The 17,690-nt window shown below is 36.2% G+C and overlaps 1 protein-coding gene across 3 annotated transcripts in view; it reads left to right on the top strand.

The window, feature by feature from the left end:
* Positions 1-17,690, top strand: part of LOC134801822 (heterogeneous nuclear ribonucleoprotein L) — a 722,115-nt gene that overhangs the window by 592,731 nt on the left and 111,694 nt on the right. For all 3 annotated transcript variants that reach the window (XM_063774451.1, XM_063774453.1, XM_063774452.1), the window contains exon 4: positions 4,986-5,082. In XM_063774451.1, coding sequence (XP_063630521.1) covers positions 4,986-5,082 — 97 coding nt within the window. The remainder of the gene's footprint in view (positions 1-4,985; positions 5,083-17,690) is intronic.

The raw sequence follows: 17,690 nt of genomic DNA, 5'->3' as shown, positions 1-17,690 counted from the left end.
CTAACCTGTCAAATTTGATATTTGCGCGATTCTGGAGATACTGTTGAACGTTTTCCACAGGATATGACTTAGAGATCCAATTCACATCTAATAGATATCTTACTCTATCTAACGTAAAAGTGACATTGGTTGCCCGAATTGCGCTGCAAAAGAGAACTAGTTGATATCTAAACTATAACGTATCTAGAATGGATCTAGTACGTGTCGTCTCTTGTGAATATCTTGAAGTTCGCTAGGCCGGCGGACAATGATGATTTTACTGCATTCTTAAAGCTTAAACTGCTTATAACTCTTGAGTTCAAAATTTCACAGTTTTTTATTCTTCGCGACGGAAATAACTCAGTCACATTTAACAATATTTTTTTCACTGAAATCTCTAATTAATCGCCACTCAAAATTCAAATTATAATTTTATATCCTCTCACCTACATTAATCTTTAAATAAGGCTGATTCTGTTTTATAAATTTGATTTTTCAACTTATTCTGAATGAATGAATGTTTCTTTATTCAGCAATATACCTTGAATCAGCGTGCGCCACTGCACCAATCAGCACGAGCCACTAACCCTAAATGGTCCTCACGGAATGCAATCAGAAGTCGTCTCATATCATATGGCATCTCGCTCGCACTTATTGGTGCGCGTGAGATGCTTGATCTGATGAGATGACATAACTCAAGGTCGCATCGAAATATCATCATCATTCGCTTGCCCATTTTCCATTACTTGGAGTCGCCGGCACAGCATGTCTTTTTCCTCTCTGTCGTTCGTCATCTCATCATTTGCTTTCATAATCATCTCTCACACATCCAACTTTACCTTGATTTTACTTTTCTTACTTTTTCCCACATTTATTCCCAGTATCTTTCGCGTCACATGACTCTCATCACATATTCCTACCACGAACCATACGATTAGAATCTTACGGCCCGATTCGAACAATCCTTATAAGATTCATTTCTTAAGAAATGTCACTTCTGACACTGACACATCAGTGTCATATCGGTGTGACATCGATGGCCGTGTGTAAAGGGGCCCACAGATTACCAGTTCGCCGGACAACATCAGCCTGTCAGTTAAACGCAAAAGGTGACAGTTCCGAACAACTGACAGGCTGATATCGTCCGACAAACTGCTAATCTGTGGTTATTCAAATTAAAATCTTAACCTTATCGATTTTTTAAGAACAGAACTGGCCTCATGTTTTATGATAGATCGTGTTGATTGAAACAGCAAATTTATATTCCGCGCCGTGTGAAGTGACGGCGGAGAATTAAATATAATAATATATCGTTATTTGCTGGCTGAAGAGTGATGGCTCATTCTTTGAATTTATATCGTTGGATGCTCATTTTATAGAAGTATTTTAAATTAAATTTTTAGATTCTTGCCAATTTTTTTACAATGCATTTTTGTCGTTGGTTTTTAACGTATTTTAATTTATTGAAAATAAAAAATACTGCAGCTGTTATCTAAACTTCAAAGAGATTTACTTTTGTTTTGCATTTTGAAGCGTGTGTAGTGAGACAATATAGGCCTCCAGGGTTTATACTCTTATTAAGACAAAAACTTGAAATAAATCATAATATATTTACAGCACAAAAGGGAAGTTAATATAATGAGGGTTTCCGCGATCGAGATTTTCACTAGATGGCAGCACCGTGACGTGAAGTCTTTTTGACAGCTGCTGTCAAAAACATGGTTAAACATGATTGGTGGATTTTGACAGTTAGACCTCTCGCCACGGTGCTGTCACCTAGTGAAAAACTCTATCGCAGAAACCCTCATTAATATAAATAGGTAAACATTTCTAATCGTTGCTTCATTTCTGATATATTTTTACTGGCTTTAACAATTCCTTTACTAGCACAAGCATGTATAAATCGTGTCTAAAGAAACTGCTCTTGAAATATCCAATTATTAAAACCACCTTATTTCTTTTTGCATAAAAAAACTCATCTCGCCTTTGTGAACATTTTATTCTTCCATGAAAATTCTGGAATATTATAGCTTTATTCGCTATAATTCTAGCAAATACATCACAAAAGCTTTTCTCAATATAATCGAACAGCTATTCTAGTTATCCACTCGCCGAATATCCGTTTTGTCGAAATACTGATCATATACGAACATATTTGAACCATCTGTTGTCCGTCTTAAACTCATTTGGAGCTAAATCCCTGTCAAGCGTGAGCGGTGATGGACCAAATATGGTTCAGGATTTTTAGGAAGCAAATACGAACTTACTTATTGATAAATAGTTATTTGTACAACAAGAGATCAAAGTTTGATTAATTTAGAATCTTGAGCGTAGTAAGGGACTCAAAAGCGCACGAGATGTAAATAACTTTGGGTTCGTGTAGTACACAAAATTTTTCACACCTTAGCAGTGAGAACATACCTATTAGACAACTTGAAAAATGTCATCCTTCTTCGTCACTTAATACCTATGCACTCATGTTTTCTTAAGATATACAAACAATTAAGTTTAATTACCGCAATCGAACACAAAAACAAAACATAATAAGTAATAAATTTCAGTAAAATAGTATGGAAATAAAAAACATCAACTGACACTTAAACCGACAACTTATTTTTTGTAAAAAAACGTACTATTTGTTAACTATAGTAGAAATTCTTAAAAGTAAAATAATTAATTTTGCGTGATAATCTGTGTATTTTTTGGGTTCATTATTTTAATTGTACAATAAAATACCTAAAATATAGTATTTTTATCAAATCTTAAACTTTATTTTAATTAAATAATTATTAAGAATTCATACTCGTACGGAGCTCGTACGTGGTTTGGAACGATGCGTTCTGAAGTTTTTTGGGGGTCTATTATAAACAGTATCGTTGAATGTCGTTTGAACTTTTTTTCGTCTGTTTCTTTTTGCTAACAGTGTGAAAGGGACAGAGATAATAGAACCCAAGTATTTCGAACTTGTATTAGACCCCGCATGTTGAAATGACATTTGACTATAAAGGTCACTTGAATGTCGTTTTGTCTCACTCAGTGAGCAAAATCGCATTTTGCTCACTATTTTTAAGAAGCAAAGTACCCTTGATCGAGCTGCTGAGGTGAAAAAATATATTTTAAATTAAATAAGTATTATTTTGTTCGCAGTCGCCGGTGCGTTTCGCTCTCGCTAATATATATACAAAGAAGTGTGAGCGAAATGTAAATGATAATAAATTGACACGTTCAAATCGGCCTCCTGAATTATTTAGTTAAAGCATTTGTTCAAAACGAGTCTTCTGGGTCCACAAATAGGTTTTATTGTAATTGCAAAATAATTTTGAACCCCACCAAGGAACCCTAGACCCTATCATTTCGTCCCCGAACCAATAACGAATCTTATAGATTTTCAATAACGAACTTTGCGACCGTAAAAATGAAAAGTTAAACGGTAATATAATATGTAAAACAGGGGAATTCGGTGAAATAATTTAGCATATTCTTTGGCGGAGGATTTATTCAAATGAGAGGAAGTTTTGACTGGAGTACATGCGGCGTCTGCCGTGGACGGTGTGGCTGCAGTTTTAGCGATTAAAATAAAAAAAATACAAAACCTCATTGCCGGGGCGTTATTAGTACTCCATTGACACCGGATTGCCTGTTTGAGATTAGAAAACCGATCTTAAACAGGATTAGCGTTATTTTATTAACCATGCTTATAAGAGTTATAAGTCACATTGATTAATTTAGTTGTAATATTTTAAGTGTCAGTATTTTAATATGATATAACATTACTACAACACTGTACTGTATTCAATAAATAACGGTACAATTTTGCATTCTATATTATTATGAATAGTTCTACTCATATTCATATTATATTTTGATATTTCGCGTCAAACTTACTTTATAATATAATTATATATATACAATCAACTTACTGACAAAAATAAGACGATATATCTTATTAAATACGTTAGACGTTAAGTCTTAAGGGGGGATTCCACCCAGTGTGCGGCACTGTGAGGCACATAGCACGTTTGTACTGAATACGCTTGTGCCGCACAGTGCAGCACACTGGTGGAATCCCGCCTTTACTAGCCCTAAACTTGATATAAGCTTCAAAATACGAATAACAAGCGAAAAGGTAAATAATTTTATAAAAAAAATTAAAATGAACAATTGCTGTCGCTCACACTGCCGCCCCACCTTTACCTCAATTTGACACAATGACGTTCAACACTGCTCCCATCGTCACAGCTAATTCTATACCCTAATCCCCGGAATTAGGGTCTAAATTGCCTCGCCCACAACTTTGTTAGTCCAACTGCCAGCGATTTGAATAATATCAATGTTCCAACTTGCTTAAATAACAGTTTTATGTTCGAGTAGTCATCTTATTGAGATTAGATTCGGTTTTTGGCGTTTTATTTGGAAAGCGAGGTTTTATTATGCCTTGTAACTTAGAGATTGAGGAAAGTTTTTTTTGTTCGCTTTAAACCTATAGGAATTGTGGAATAAAAGGCAGAATGTTTTGTAAGTATTAATTAATTGATGAAGTTAAACAAAACATTACCATTACATTGAAAAAGTGAACGATTAAAATGTAACTAGACATCTTTTGAATTGTGTTGGGTCTTTTTTGTGAGTTAATTTTAGAGAAAAAATAGTATTAGCTTAAGTATAGATACGTGGGACATACTGAAAGTTTCTGGATTCTGATATATGAGAAGACTTATTTTTTCTAAGCGGCCATTCCAGGAATTTTCAGTAGGTATGCCCTAAGTATCATATTTAAAAGTATCTGTTAGTAAGGTTTTTTTTTATATTTTACTAATTTTATTGTGAAATAAAAATTATTACCAATTAATTTTAATATACCTACACTAACAACATACGAATATTCCCGTATTTAATTTATGTCATAAACTTTTTTTTTAAAGTTACTTGTTGTACAATATTAATTTTTTTTAATAATTTCTCGTTATCCCCTGCATTGAAATATGAACCTTAACCCATTGCCATAAGTTTGAAAGCGTGGAGTCGGCGACGCGAGCGAAAGAGGCGCTACACGGCTGCGACATATACTCCGGATGCTGCACACTCAAAATTGAATATGCCAAGGTATGTTACTAATGTTTAAGTAATTGTAGACCTTAATACGTTGCAATAAGGATTACGAAAATACGTTTACATATAATATAGTTTAGTATGGCCACAGAATAAATAATAGTATGTATTAGGTACAGAAGGTTCACTCTCTAACAAAACGCGACTATTACGCTAGGTGCCATGCGCCGAGCAGGCGTCCGTTCCGTAGCGGTGCGCGGCAACCACTATGGCTAGACACCAAAATGGTGCGGGCCGCATGTACTTGTAGGGACGCGACGCAATCGCGGAGTGAGCCACGCCTGGTATGGCGGTTTTTGGTTGGTCTTTAACCCTTTGACCACCGTGCATTCCGACAAGCTTCATCGGTTCACGATGACGATGAAGTGCCGCACACGATACGCACGCACGGCTTGGCGTTCAAAAGGTAAAAACGGCGAAGTTATATCGAGAATTTTTTTGAAGTGATAACTTCTTATAAATCGGTAGCATGCACGAAAAAGTGTCACGTTGTGGACATATCTCCATGGTAACATTGTGGACTGATCTCCATGGTAACGTTACGGCCACGTTTTCTTATACAAAATTATCGTCCGTAAACCGACTTCACAGACAACCATATTTTTTGGTTGCTGCTCATTAATGTTGTTGAAAGTATAATATTGATGAACTAACGTAGAAGTTTGCAGCTAATGAAGTATTAATCTTGAAACGCGATCATACAACATAAATATAATAACAAATTGTAGTTATTTAACAGCAGTTAATCAACTGCACTTACATCCAAAAAACCTTTAACCGACTGCTCGGTTTTTGTCATTTCAAAACATATCCTATCTCCCTTACAACAAGACATAATTTCGAGCAGCACATGATCTCCTTTATCCAAGGGTAACCGGACACTGTGTAAAGAAAGCGAAAGGCTTCACTTAGTGACGGATGGACAGACAGACACTTTACGGTATTTATTACATTATACAACATATAGGTATACTGATATGGACCTATCGTGTTACAAAGATATCAAAAGTGCAACAACAATTTTTGAAACAATCGGTCATGACGAAACTTTTGGTTGTAATAATTCGTTTTGTACTTTTCGTTTCACTTTATCGTTAGAAATAGAAAACTGTAACTTGTTCCTGACAATTTATAGTCGGTGTTTTATTCTCTACTAGCTTTTGCTTGCGTGGTTACTTTTCTTTATCTACCTAAAGTTTAGTAGATTTATATACTGAAACACACCCACCTGGTAAGTAGAAAAAGGCGCCATTTTCGAATTTTCTATGGCAAGTCAATTCTTCGCGCCCAATTTTTTTTTTAATTTGTCGCCTTTTTTTATCGACAGGGTCGCTGTGGCAGAGTATATAATTGTTTATCTGTTTCTGTGTTATCTTTATGACATTTGCACTACGGTCTGTCCGTAGACAACGCTCTGTTTCCGTAAAACTCACAAAGAAAAATAATCAACTGCATCCATCCCAACGTACGTCCTCCCACCGTGACGTGTCGTGTCCAAATAACACAAACCGTTCTAAATTCGAAATCTATTTTTTTTTTCAAACGAAACCGCAGCACGCGCGCAAACTGCCACAACGTTTCACGCTGCGCGAATCTAAAATAAAAGACGATCAAATGAAATTTAAGCTGCGATTTAAAATATGTTCTTACGTGTTGTGTTAAGATCTAATTTCGAATGCGTTACTTATGTGAGATATGAGAGACGAAATGACATAATGGGTATTGTGGGTAGTTTGAAAATTGTCACTTTGCTAGCGCGGCGTAATTTAGTGGATTCGGTTTGATATTCAAAATAAGCTGCATTCAAGCTCTTGTTCGAAATCAGCTGTAAATTGTTGAATATTGTCGCGACATTTCGTTTATGATTGCCGTGAATTGTTGGTTAATTGTGTTTTAGTTCTTTAGACTTAAAATCTACTACTAGTATTAAGTTTACGTATTCAAAATTAACTACTCTGCCTTTGACGTTGAAATGATTGAAATGAATGTGTAGTGCAATAGTGCTAACCACCAATTGTTTTTGTTAATCTGTATTTACTAGTGAGAACCTGTAATTGGCTTTTTGTATCACATTTATTAAACCTATTAACATGTTAACAGCTGTTGGATCTCCGAATAGTAATAAATAAAAAATAAAATTAATAAAAATAAATAAAGTTAGTATTTGTTTTATAATTTATATGAATTAGGATACAAATTACAAATCGAATCCTACTATAGTTGTCAAATGTTGAAATTTGCCAAATCTTATTTCACACATTAAAATCTTTGATGCTTAAAAAGTTAGTTTAAAACGTTTTTAAAAATCATGATTAAAAACAACAAAATAAACATACTTTTGCCTAAATAGCTAATACCTACTACCAGAATATCTTGAATTTAAATTTAGGATTTTATTACTGTTAGGTACAATACAAACAAACCGAACAGTAAAAAAATCCTAAAATCATTATTTTTTCTGTAAAAAAGCCTCAAGGGCTCAAGGGGCTCTATACTACAATATTAGAGATATTTATAGTCTCTATGGTTAATAATATTTAAAATTTGGAGATGTTAAAGATCCCCAATGTCTGTAACTTGCCTAAGTATGACCTTCTGTCAATTTACCGATTTAGCATATACTTTTACCTTCATTTATCTGAAGTACATAAATAGCCTCCATCAAATACGCAACGTTTGCTACGGCGTAGGCGGCTACGCGCCGATTTCGTAGCGTCGCTACGAAATCCATTCGTAGTACAGCCGCCACCGCCAGCGAAGATATATCGAAGCGGCCGAGGCGTTCACAATATCTGAACACGCGTTCTAACGCCTTGACAATAGAGGCGTGTTTAGATATTTGTGAGCGCCTTGGTCGCTCCGATATATATGATGGCTACACGATTTAAATCTTCATACCTTATTTTATTCCATATTTTTATTTTCCTTTTTTTTCCTTAACAATAAACTCCCGTGTCACAGCTTCCGTTACGTGTAAGCGCAATATTCGGGACTTTAGGGAGCTTTCTAAAAGCTCCTGGACGGTGCTTTTGTCGTGACTAAAGGTGACAATGGTGACAATGGGCGTGACGGTGTTTTGTATCAATCATGTTTTTTTGTTGAATAGCTTTTATGTTTAATAAGGGGAGAAATAGGGTTTTTTCTAATGAGTATTAAAAACTTTTGTCATAGCTTGACTTGTTTCCTACCTCATTGCTGTTTTTATACAGCGTGTATTTTTAATTCGACCGCAAAATGTAACGAGGCTAGTGTTGTGAAATAATTTTCAAAGATTTTTTTAGTTTCAAAATTATTTAACTAATGGTTTAATTTAGGGTTTTTTTTTTCGAGCGGCAATATATTTATTGCATACAATGCGTACATAGTCATCACTTGTGACAGTTATGACTTCGAGTCAGTAAGTGCAACGTTTTGATTAAACTGCCCGATTCGAACTTTAAAATACGTTAATTAATAGATCTAGAAACGATATGGATTAGATGTGTCAGTGTCAAAAGTGACGTTTTTGTTTGAAGAAACGTCACATTTGACACTTGACATATCTAATCCATATCGTTTTTCGATCTATTAAATGATGTACCTAAGTATCTTAAAGTTTGAATCGGGCCGAAAAAAAAGTAATGATGCATTGCGTGCTAAATTATTTTATTAGGAAAAATTAATCGTTGTAAAGTTTCAACAATACATATTGAAAGTTAATTAATTTGAACCTATTCCAATTAGGTACCTATCGAAAATACACGCTGTATAATAGAGATTTGAGTTCAACAATAATTTTATTATTGTTGTACAAATACGTACAATATTTTTATAACATATACGGAAACACCATTTTTTGAACAGTACCTTAACACGACAATAAAGACATTCTGAGTAAATTACTCGTGGCGCCAAAGCGGTTATTAAGGCGGAGAGTGAAAAATAGGAGGGAAACGGAATCAGCGGCGCGTGGTTAGGTTCCTATTAAAAGGAAATAAAACGTTTCGGCCGCGGGGACGTGCGATGTAGCAGGGTGGCCAAGTGTGAGTCAGCGAAGATTTGAAAGGGGTTAAAATCCACAGATTAGAAATGGTTCCAACTGTCAGGAACATTAATAATCTGTAGTGATGATGGGAACGGAATCACCGGCACGTGGTTATGGTTAGGTTAGATTAAAAGGAAATGAAACGTTTCGGCCGCGGGGACGTGCAATATAGCAGGGTGGCCAAGTGTGAGTCAGCGAAGATTTGAATGTGGTTAAAATCCACAGATTAGAAACGGTTGCAACTGTCAGGAACCTTAATAATCTGTAGTGATGATGGGAACGGAATCACCGGCGCGTGGTTATGGTTAGGTTAGATTAAAAGGTAGTAAAACGTTTCGGCCGCGGGGACGTGCGATGTAGCAGAGTGGCCAAGTGTGAGTTAGGGAAGATTTGAAAGAGGTTAAAATCCACTGATTAGAAACGGTTCCAACTGTCAGAAATCTAAGTAATCTGTAGTGATGATGGAAATGGAATACCGCGTGGTTATGGTTAGGTTAGATTAACACATTCATTGCCACCACTAAGTGCTACGGGTTACGCTCGTAGCGCGTAGCCACGTTTTCGCCGTATGTAACGCGTAGTCGCTACGAACAGTGTACCCGACTGTCCCGTTCTTGGCCCGGAATGTGTTAAAAGGAAATTAACGTGTCGGCGGCGGGGACGTGCGAGTGTGATGTAGCAGGATGGCCAAGTGTGAGTCAGCGAAGATTTGAAAGATTTGATGTTAGTATGTCTCACAACAGTTTAAATTCGATTATTTGAAAGAGGTTAAAATCCACAGATTATAAACGGTTCCAACTGTCAGGAACCTAAATAATCTGTAGTGATGATGGAAACGGAATGCAGACTATTATAGACGTTTTACTTCATAATTTAATAATGATATGCAACCACTGTATTACTTACTTAACTTTTATTTATAAAGACAAAAATCTTTTCTCATGCGGGGAAATAAGGATGTCAGGCAAACGGATTCGAAGTCTTTTTTAATGTTCGATGCAAACTTTGTTTTTAGGGTTCCGTAGCCAAATGGCAAAAAACGGAACCCTTATAGATTCGTCATGTCTGTCTGTCTGTCTATCCGTCCGTCCGTATGTCACAGGTAGGGCTTGCAATCCGGATATCCGGATATCCGTTTTATCCGGATATCCGTACAATTTAGTATCCGGATTTAGATTAAGTTGATATCCGGATAAAACGGATAATTTGAATAATACCTTTTTGAAGAAAACTATTTTAAAAACGTTGAGAATTATAATGTAAACCACGTTGTCAGTTGATTTTATTTATTTGGATACATTTTTACGTTATAAAACTGTTTATTCATTACTCCTTGATTGCCGTCTACTCCCTTATTTCCACAATCGTATGCAGATCGACCTAGCTCGGTAAAAGTAACTTTGAGTGTACGAGTACCGTGTTCCCGTGACGTGATGCGCTGTCATTATTGTTAGCGTCCGAATACATTATTAACAAAGTGCGAACAGAACTAAATTGAGTCCAACGGAGGAAGACTTCGGTTGATATTAAACTGCCGATCGAAATGCAGTACAGTTTAGCAGAATGATGAAGAAAGTTTTAGCATTTTGTATTTGAATAAATATAGAAGAGGTAAAATGATCGGCCACGTGCTACGAAACGACCACTTCATCAGAAACATCATAGAAGGCAAAATAAATCGAAGGAGGGAGAGGGGAAGACCAAGAAAGAGTTATATGAGCCAAGTAAAGGAGCATGAGGGTCCGTGTCGTACAAGGACATTAAGGGGCTGGCTTCGGATCGACCAAGGTGTAGACAACTTCATCACGCTGCACCGACAAGAGGCCAGCTCTTAAATTGAATGATGATGATTTGAATAAATCTGTAATGGAAAACTGGATTGACTTTAAATGCAATGTAAAATTTCAACAATAAGAGACTGTTCTAACAGTTAGAAAATGTTCGATTCTCTAAATAAGTATTATCAAAAACTCTACAAATAAAATTAATTTCCCAGCGCAGACTGCCAAAAATGGAGGGTTGAAGTATCACCATAACATAGTAAATTATTGCAAATATAGTTTGTGTCACCCGTTCGACCATATCTAATCAAGCAATCAAAGCTTGTGTAAGAAATCTTTGCCGAAAATTATTTTAGTTCTTGGTGAGTATAATTTTTTGCCTAATGGCATTTTGCCATTATCACGTCACGTGGCAACTCAACACAATAACTCGTACCAACTTAACTAAACTAACCTAACCTCACGGTTACATCAGCTGTATGTTTGCACTTGCACATCAACTTAAAATCGTCGGCGAAAAGGTAGAACACCAAAAATAGCTTAAATACTCGCTGTTACATAGCCTTGTATACGTAAAATTGTATTCTATTACACTTTTTATTGAGTTCATGAGAGATTTCTTAAATAAAAAGTAAGTATTCGAATTATCCGTTTTATCCGGATATCCGGATAGTAAAATAATTAATATCCGAAATATCCGGATCCGAAAACTGGGCGGATATTGCAAACCCTAGTCACAGGCGTCACAGCCACTTTTTTCCGAAACTATAAGAACTATACTGTTGAAACTTTTTTTTGTGAACCGCATTAAGATTTTCACATAAAAATAGAAAAAAAAAACAATAAATTTTGGGGGTTCCCATACTTAGAACTGAAACTCTAAATTTTTTTTTCATCAAACCCATACGTATGGGGTATATAGATATAGATATGTCTTCAAAAATGATATTGAGGTTAGGTTTCTAATATCATTTTTTTCTAAACTGAATAGTTTGCGCGAGAGACACTTCCAAAGTGGTGAAATGTGCCCCCCCCCCCCTGTAACTTCTAAAATAAGAGAATAATAAAACTAAAAAAAATATATGATGTACATTACCATGCAAACTTCCACCGAAAATTGATTTGAACGAGATCTAGTAAGTAGGTTTTTTTTAATACGTCATAAATCGTAAACCGCAATTTTATTTATTTAATTATCGATCTAATCAAGGTTTTATAGACATTTGGAAATAAATCAACCAGATTATTAATGAGTATTCTTTGTTAAGTGCGTCTGATCAGAAAGTGTAGCTAAATCACTTTTGGAGTAGAGACAAGAACTAAATTCACTTATTCTTTTTACGGAATCCTAAAACCCCGAAATCAGCAAACGAATGCATTTTAAAGTTTAATCTGTCTTTTATTCAGTAATTGGACGGTACGTGCTCGTAGTTTAGTTCGTGAAATACTTGCTTGTTTTTGCTCCAGTTGAAATTTCCCACTGTAGGAGAAGTCAGATTTTGAAAAATATGAAAACCTACTTAGGTATAAATAGGGATTGCAATCCGGTCCGGCGGATCCGGTAATCCGGCACTTCTTAGGAGCTACCGGATCCGGTTAAAATCACCGGATCGGGACCGGATCCGGGAAAACAGAAAAAAAGACCGCACACAGCACCGACTGTGCGTTTTAGGTGAGATAAAGGCGACGGATCGAAGAAAGAAGTTAAACAGAATAATGAACGAATGAAAAAGTCAAGATTTAGTAAAATAAGAAGATATTTATTATTTAATATGACGATTATTGAGAACAGAGGAGAATTTCCTCTTCTTTCATGTTGGTGGCACAAATCGGCACGATGCGACAGTTACTATACGATACTTAGAAGTAAAAATTAAAGGAGGGAGGTAGATGTTATGGAAGGCATTTGTAACGACCGGTCTGGCCTAGTGGGTAGTGACCATTCAGTGACACTGGTCCCGGGTTTGAATCCCGGTAAGGTCATTTATTTGTGTAATGAACACAGACATTTGTTCCTGAGTCATGGGTGTTTTCTAATTATATAAGCATGTATTTATCAATATACTATACGTATATATATCGTCGCCTAGTAGTACTACTTAGCTAGCTAGTACCCATAGTACAAGCTTTGCTTGGTTTGGGGCTACGAGTAGGTCGATCTGTATAAGATTGTCCCCAAATATTTATTCGTGAATTATTTACTTATTTGTGAAAGCAAGATAATATTGGAGCGCAATTCATATAATTTTGGTTTATTAGAATGGATGTCAGCGTTACAAATAATTCCATCAAAGAACAGTTACGAAAACTCGTCCTTTCAAGGAGTTCTCCAATTCCCATCCCATAGTTATCCCATTAACAGGCTTTGAAATCTAATCAAATTTATAATTTTATTGTAAATGTAAATGTGAGCAGAAATTAATAAATGACTTAGATTTCAAGTTTTATTTTTAAATTGAGATTGACATTGTGACAATTTATAATACATAGTTTTATTTTATTGTTAAAAAGTTGTTTCTTATTAACTTTAAATTGTTGTTTTATGAATACATTTGTAAAAATACCCTTTGCTTCTCATATAACGTATACAACTATTAAAATATGTCATATAATTAATTTTAATATCCTTATACCTAACCGGATCCGGTCCGGCCGGATCCGGCCGGATTGGGGCCAGAATCCGGCCGGATCATGCCGGATTGAAAATCAATCCGGTTTGCAATCCCTAGGTATAAACTATTCACTGTTTTTATAGGATTTAACGCACAGGCCCCTTTTGCCGTTTAAACGTAACTTATTAGCTACAAATATCAGCATTTCATCCTCTCCATTGTGATGTTAACCTGCGGGTTAGAAACGTCCCGGGTCGCCGGTTCGATCCTAAAGAGCCCTAACAAATGGGGGTCCCTTGTACAACAAGGGTGCTTTCTGTGAAAATTGAAACTGGACTAAGGGCTATAATGTACGTGATTTGTTTGTGTTGAAAACGGGGGCTGTTTTTTTTTGGTGAGTTTTTTTATGTCGGTGGCGGTGAAATGTTTATGGTTTTTCTTTGTCTAGGGTCATTTGCAATTTTTTTGTAGCTTTGTCTAATTTTTCTTAACATTCTCAGTTTCGTAACGAAAATTAACCATACAAAAAAGCAAATTTGTATAGCTAACATTCGTAACGAAACTGAGAAAATTAAGAAAACTTAATCTCATCTTTTCTTAATTTTAACCCAGCGATCAGATCAGTCAAGGGCCCGAAACTGTAACCTATGTAGGTATAAACTACTTATAGCTTGATCCTTTTTAGTGCACTTCCTGTGTATTTTGGAAACCGGTAATACTTAAACATTACTTAGGTATGTAACTTACCCAAGTTTGACCCCATAAAGTTATAAAAAAAAGTTAGAGCATATCAGAAAAGACCTAAATATAATATACATTATTATACATTAATCTTGGCACCTACTCATCATCATCTTCCTCGCGTTATCCCGGCATTTTGCCACGGCTCATGGGAGCCCGGGGTCCGCTTGACAACTAATCCTAAGAATTGTATAGTTTTAAATACTGTAATGCCACTGGTACACATACACAACAACACAAAACAGCACAACACAACCAGCTGTCTAAAACATGTACTTAACATTGCTGAAAGTTGCAAGGTTTATCCTCTAAAGATAAACCGATCCAACCGATTGCGTCACAATCGACAAATACCCGACATTGTCGACAACTCCCAAACAAAAGCGCAAATCGACGTAATCCCCTAACAATGAGAACAGACAACGACTTGTCGAGCCTTAATAACCCCCCTTTCGAACTATACAAGTCGGAATGGGACTTGCAGTTCGATTGGCGAACCATAATAGGTGTTACTTGATTTATTTGCTATCATGCGGTGACTTCGAATTTGGACGTTATTCAGCTTGGAGTAAGATTGAGTTTTGGTTATAGATGTTGGTGAAAATAGGAGTTTGCGATAGTAATTGGGAGTCTGTCGAAAGTTGGTCGAGTGAGGTAATGTTTTGGATGAATTCCGCTTGGGAATGGAGTGTCTTTGAATTATGGAAACAATAGACTGGTTGTTGTGACTGTACAGGGCGAGGTGTTCAAAATGATCTTGACGCGACTTTATTATTAAGAGAATAAGAGCCTGTCAAGGTAATTTTGAACACCTCGCCCGCTTAGCAACTTTTGCTGCTGACTGTACATCTGTCATCACAAGTTGAGTACTAATGAAAACTTAACTATATGACAAAATTCACTTATTTTTATGAAAACTGGACTTACAAGTAATTAAGTTTTACCACTGGAAAACATCGTGATGAAACCGGAATACTCCCAATATGCCCTAGCTTACCCTCTGGATTGGAAGGTCAGATGGCAGTTGCTTGCGTAAAAACTAGTGCCTACGTCAATTCTTGGGATTAGTTGCCAAGCGGACCTAAGGCTCCCATGAGCCGTGGCAAAATGCCGGGACAACGCGAAGAAGAAGTTTTAGAAGAGATAGGGGGGGGGGATGAGACAGGCAGACAAGTGTACGAGTGATCCTATAAGGGTTCCGTTTTTCCTTTTGAAGTACGGAACCCTAAGTCTTCGTTTTTCTAATAATTTTCTGGTTCTTTATTTCCTGCATAATGTGAAATCTTTAAATACAAAAAATGTAGGCGCGAATGGTTGTGCTCTCATAGAAACATTTAATTTCGCGCCTTTTTCTACTGATAAAGCGAGTTTGCCAGACTATATTACGTCAGAGCCACTTTTTTTTGCAATGCATTGTAACATACTGCGTACCGTAGTCAACATTGGCCATTCGTCAACCTTATTACCAAGACATAAGATTCACTGTTGGTCAGTTAAATATTGTTTTCGTTACATTTGTAACTGTGAATGCGACCACAGGCGATATATTAGTCGCGTCGCGCGTTAATGGGCGTGCGTGTGGCTTTACAACGCCCGGCTATTTCGCGTATTGTGAGGGTAAAAATAAAAAAACCGGACAAGTGCGAGTCGGACTCGCCCAACGAGGGTTCCGTACTTTTTAGTATTTGTTGTTATAGCGGCAACGGAAATATATCATCTGTGAAAATTTCAACTGTCTATAGTCTGTCTATCATGATCATGATCCATGAGATACAGCCTGGTGACAGACAGACGGACAGACGGACAGTGGAGTCTTAGTAATAGGGTCCCGTTTTTACCCTTTGGGCACGGAACCCTAAAAACAAATAGGTACCTACCTGAATTGGTGGACCGTGGAAATAATTGTAGGAACAGGAGTAAAATTTTATGTTGGTCGTAGATTTCACTTTAAAATAATTATTTTTTACCCCTGGCGGAAAACGAGGGGTGTTATAGGGACCGTGCGCGTTGGAGGGTCTGCCATCTTGTGGCCTGAATCGGAAACATATGTGCACATGTTCATTGCCAATGCAAGTGCTATCTACCGTTCTCGTCGGTACGTTTCCTTGTGCATAGTAGGTTTTGCCATCTTGTGGGCTACATCGGAAGCATAAACGACACATTTACGCCTCGCGCCAAAAATCTGACGGCTCCTATGCTGCCCCCTATAGTTCATGCACGGGGCCTATAAGGTTATCTCGTGTGTGTTGCGCGTAATACCCACGAACGAATCAATTTAAGAGCGGTTTTTTTTTTCAATATAAAGTGTTTTCTGTCGAGATTTAATTATAGTACCTATGTCAGTTTTTAAATATTATAAGATATTGTATACTTTTTAAGGAAACCTGCGAACGGGGGTAAAAGAAAAAGTGAACATGATCTAGCCATATCATGATATTTATGTAAGCTAATATAATAATAATAAATTCTTTATTTCAGGCCAGTTTGCCCATAGATTGTTAGTTATATACAGACTTTGAAGTAAACATAAATGACCGGATTAAAAATTTATTTAATATAGAAAACTACTCAATGAATACTGAATTAAGGCATAATAGGAGAGGAGGTGGAATTATTGTTTACAGCCACAAAAGTGTTACCCTGCTCCAAGATACAACTAAGGTAAAAAGCTTTGAATGTCTAGTTGGTGAAGTGTTAATGCCTAGTGGTTATAAAACATATCTGTGTGCAATATACCGTCCACCCAATCTTAATGTTAGTGATTTTGTCGGTGAACTCAAGCAACTCTTATCTAAACACCCGTCTAACGCCAATTTATTAATTTGTGGTGACATAAACTTAGATATAACAATTTTAAACTCTGTTACAAGTTCTTATCTCAATATGTTGGCAGCATTGGGCTTTGCTTGTTGTATATCACATTACACTAGAATCGAGACTACAAATAGAGGTACATCCAAATCATGTATCGACCATATATTTATTCGGGATCTCATTAATAGAGTAGAAAACAACCAAATGCATTCTATAGAGGCCACAGTAGTACGAGACCCTCTAGCTGATCACTTTATTACCGGTATTGCTATCTCTGGCACGTCTATAAGTAAAACCCTAGTGTACAATAAAATTGATAACTGTTTAGTGAGACAGGAACTTGCCAAAGTTGACTGGACGCCAGTTTTTAACATACAAAATCCCAATGACATATATGAATACATGGCTAGTAAATTTAATATGATATATGAATTATGCACGATAGAGAGACCCATTGTAAACAGAACTGTAAATAATTGTAACTGGTTATCTGATAAGTTAATAGAAATGTCCCGTACCAAAAATAAACTATTACATATACACCTTAAGGATACAACCAATAAACAAAATGAACTAGTATATAAGAGATACAGAAATAAAACTAATAGACTTATGAGTAAAGCTAGAAAT

Source organism: Cydia splendana, chromosome 23 (assembly GCF_910591565.1).
Source record: "Cydia splendana chromosome 23, ilCydSple1.2, whole genome shotgun sequence".
Taxonomy (NCBI): Eukaryota; Metazoa; Arthropoda; class Insecta; order Lepidoptera; family Tortricidae; genus Cydia; species Cydia splendana.
The sequence above is the reverse complement of the archived record's forward strand: the minus strand, read 5'-3'. Positions and strand labels throughout refer to the sequence as shown.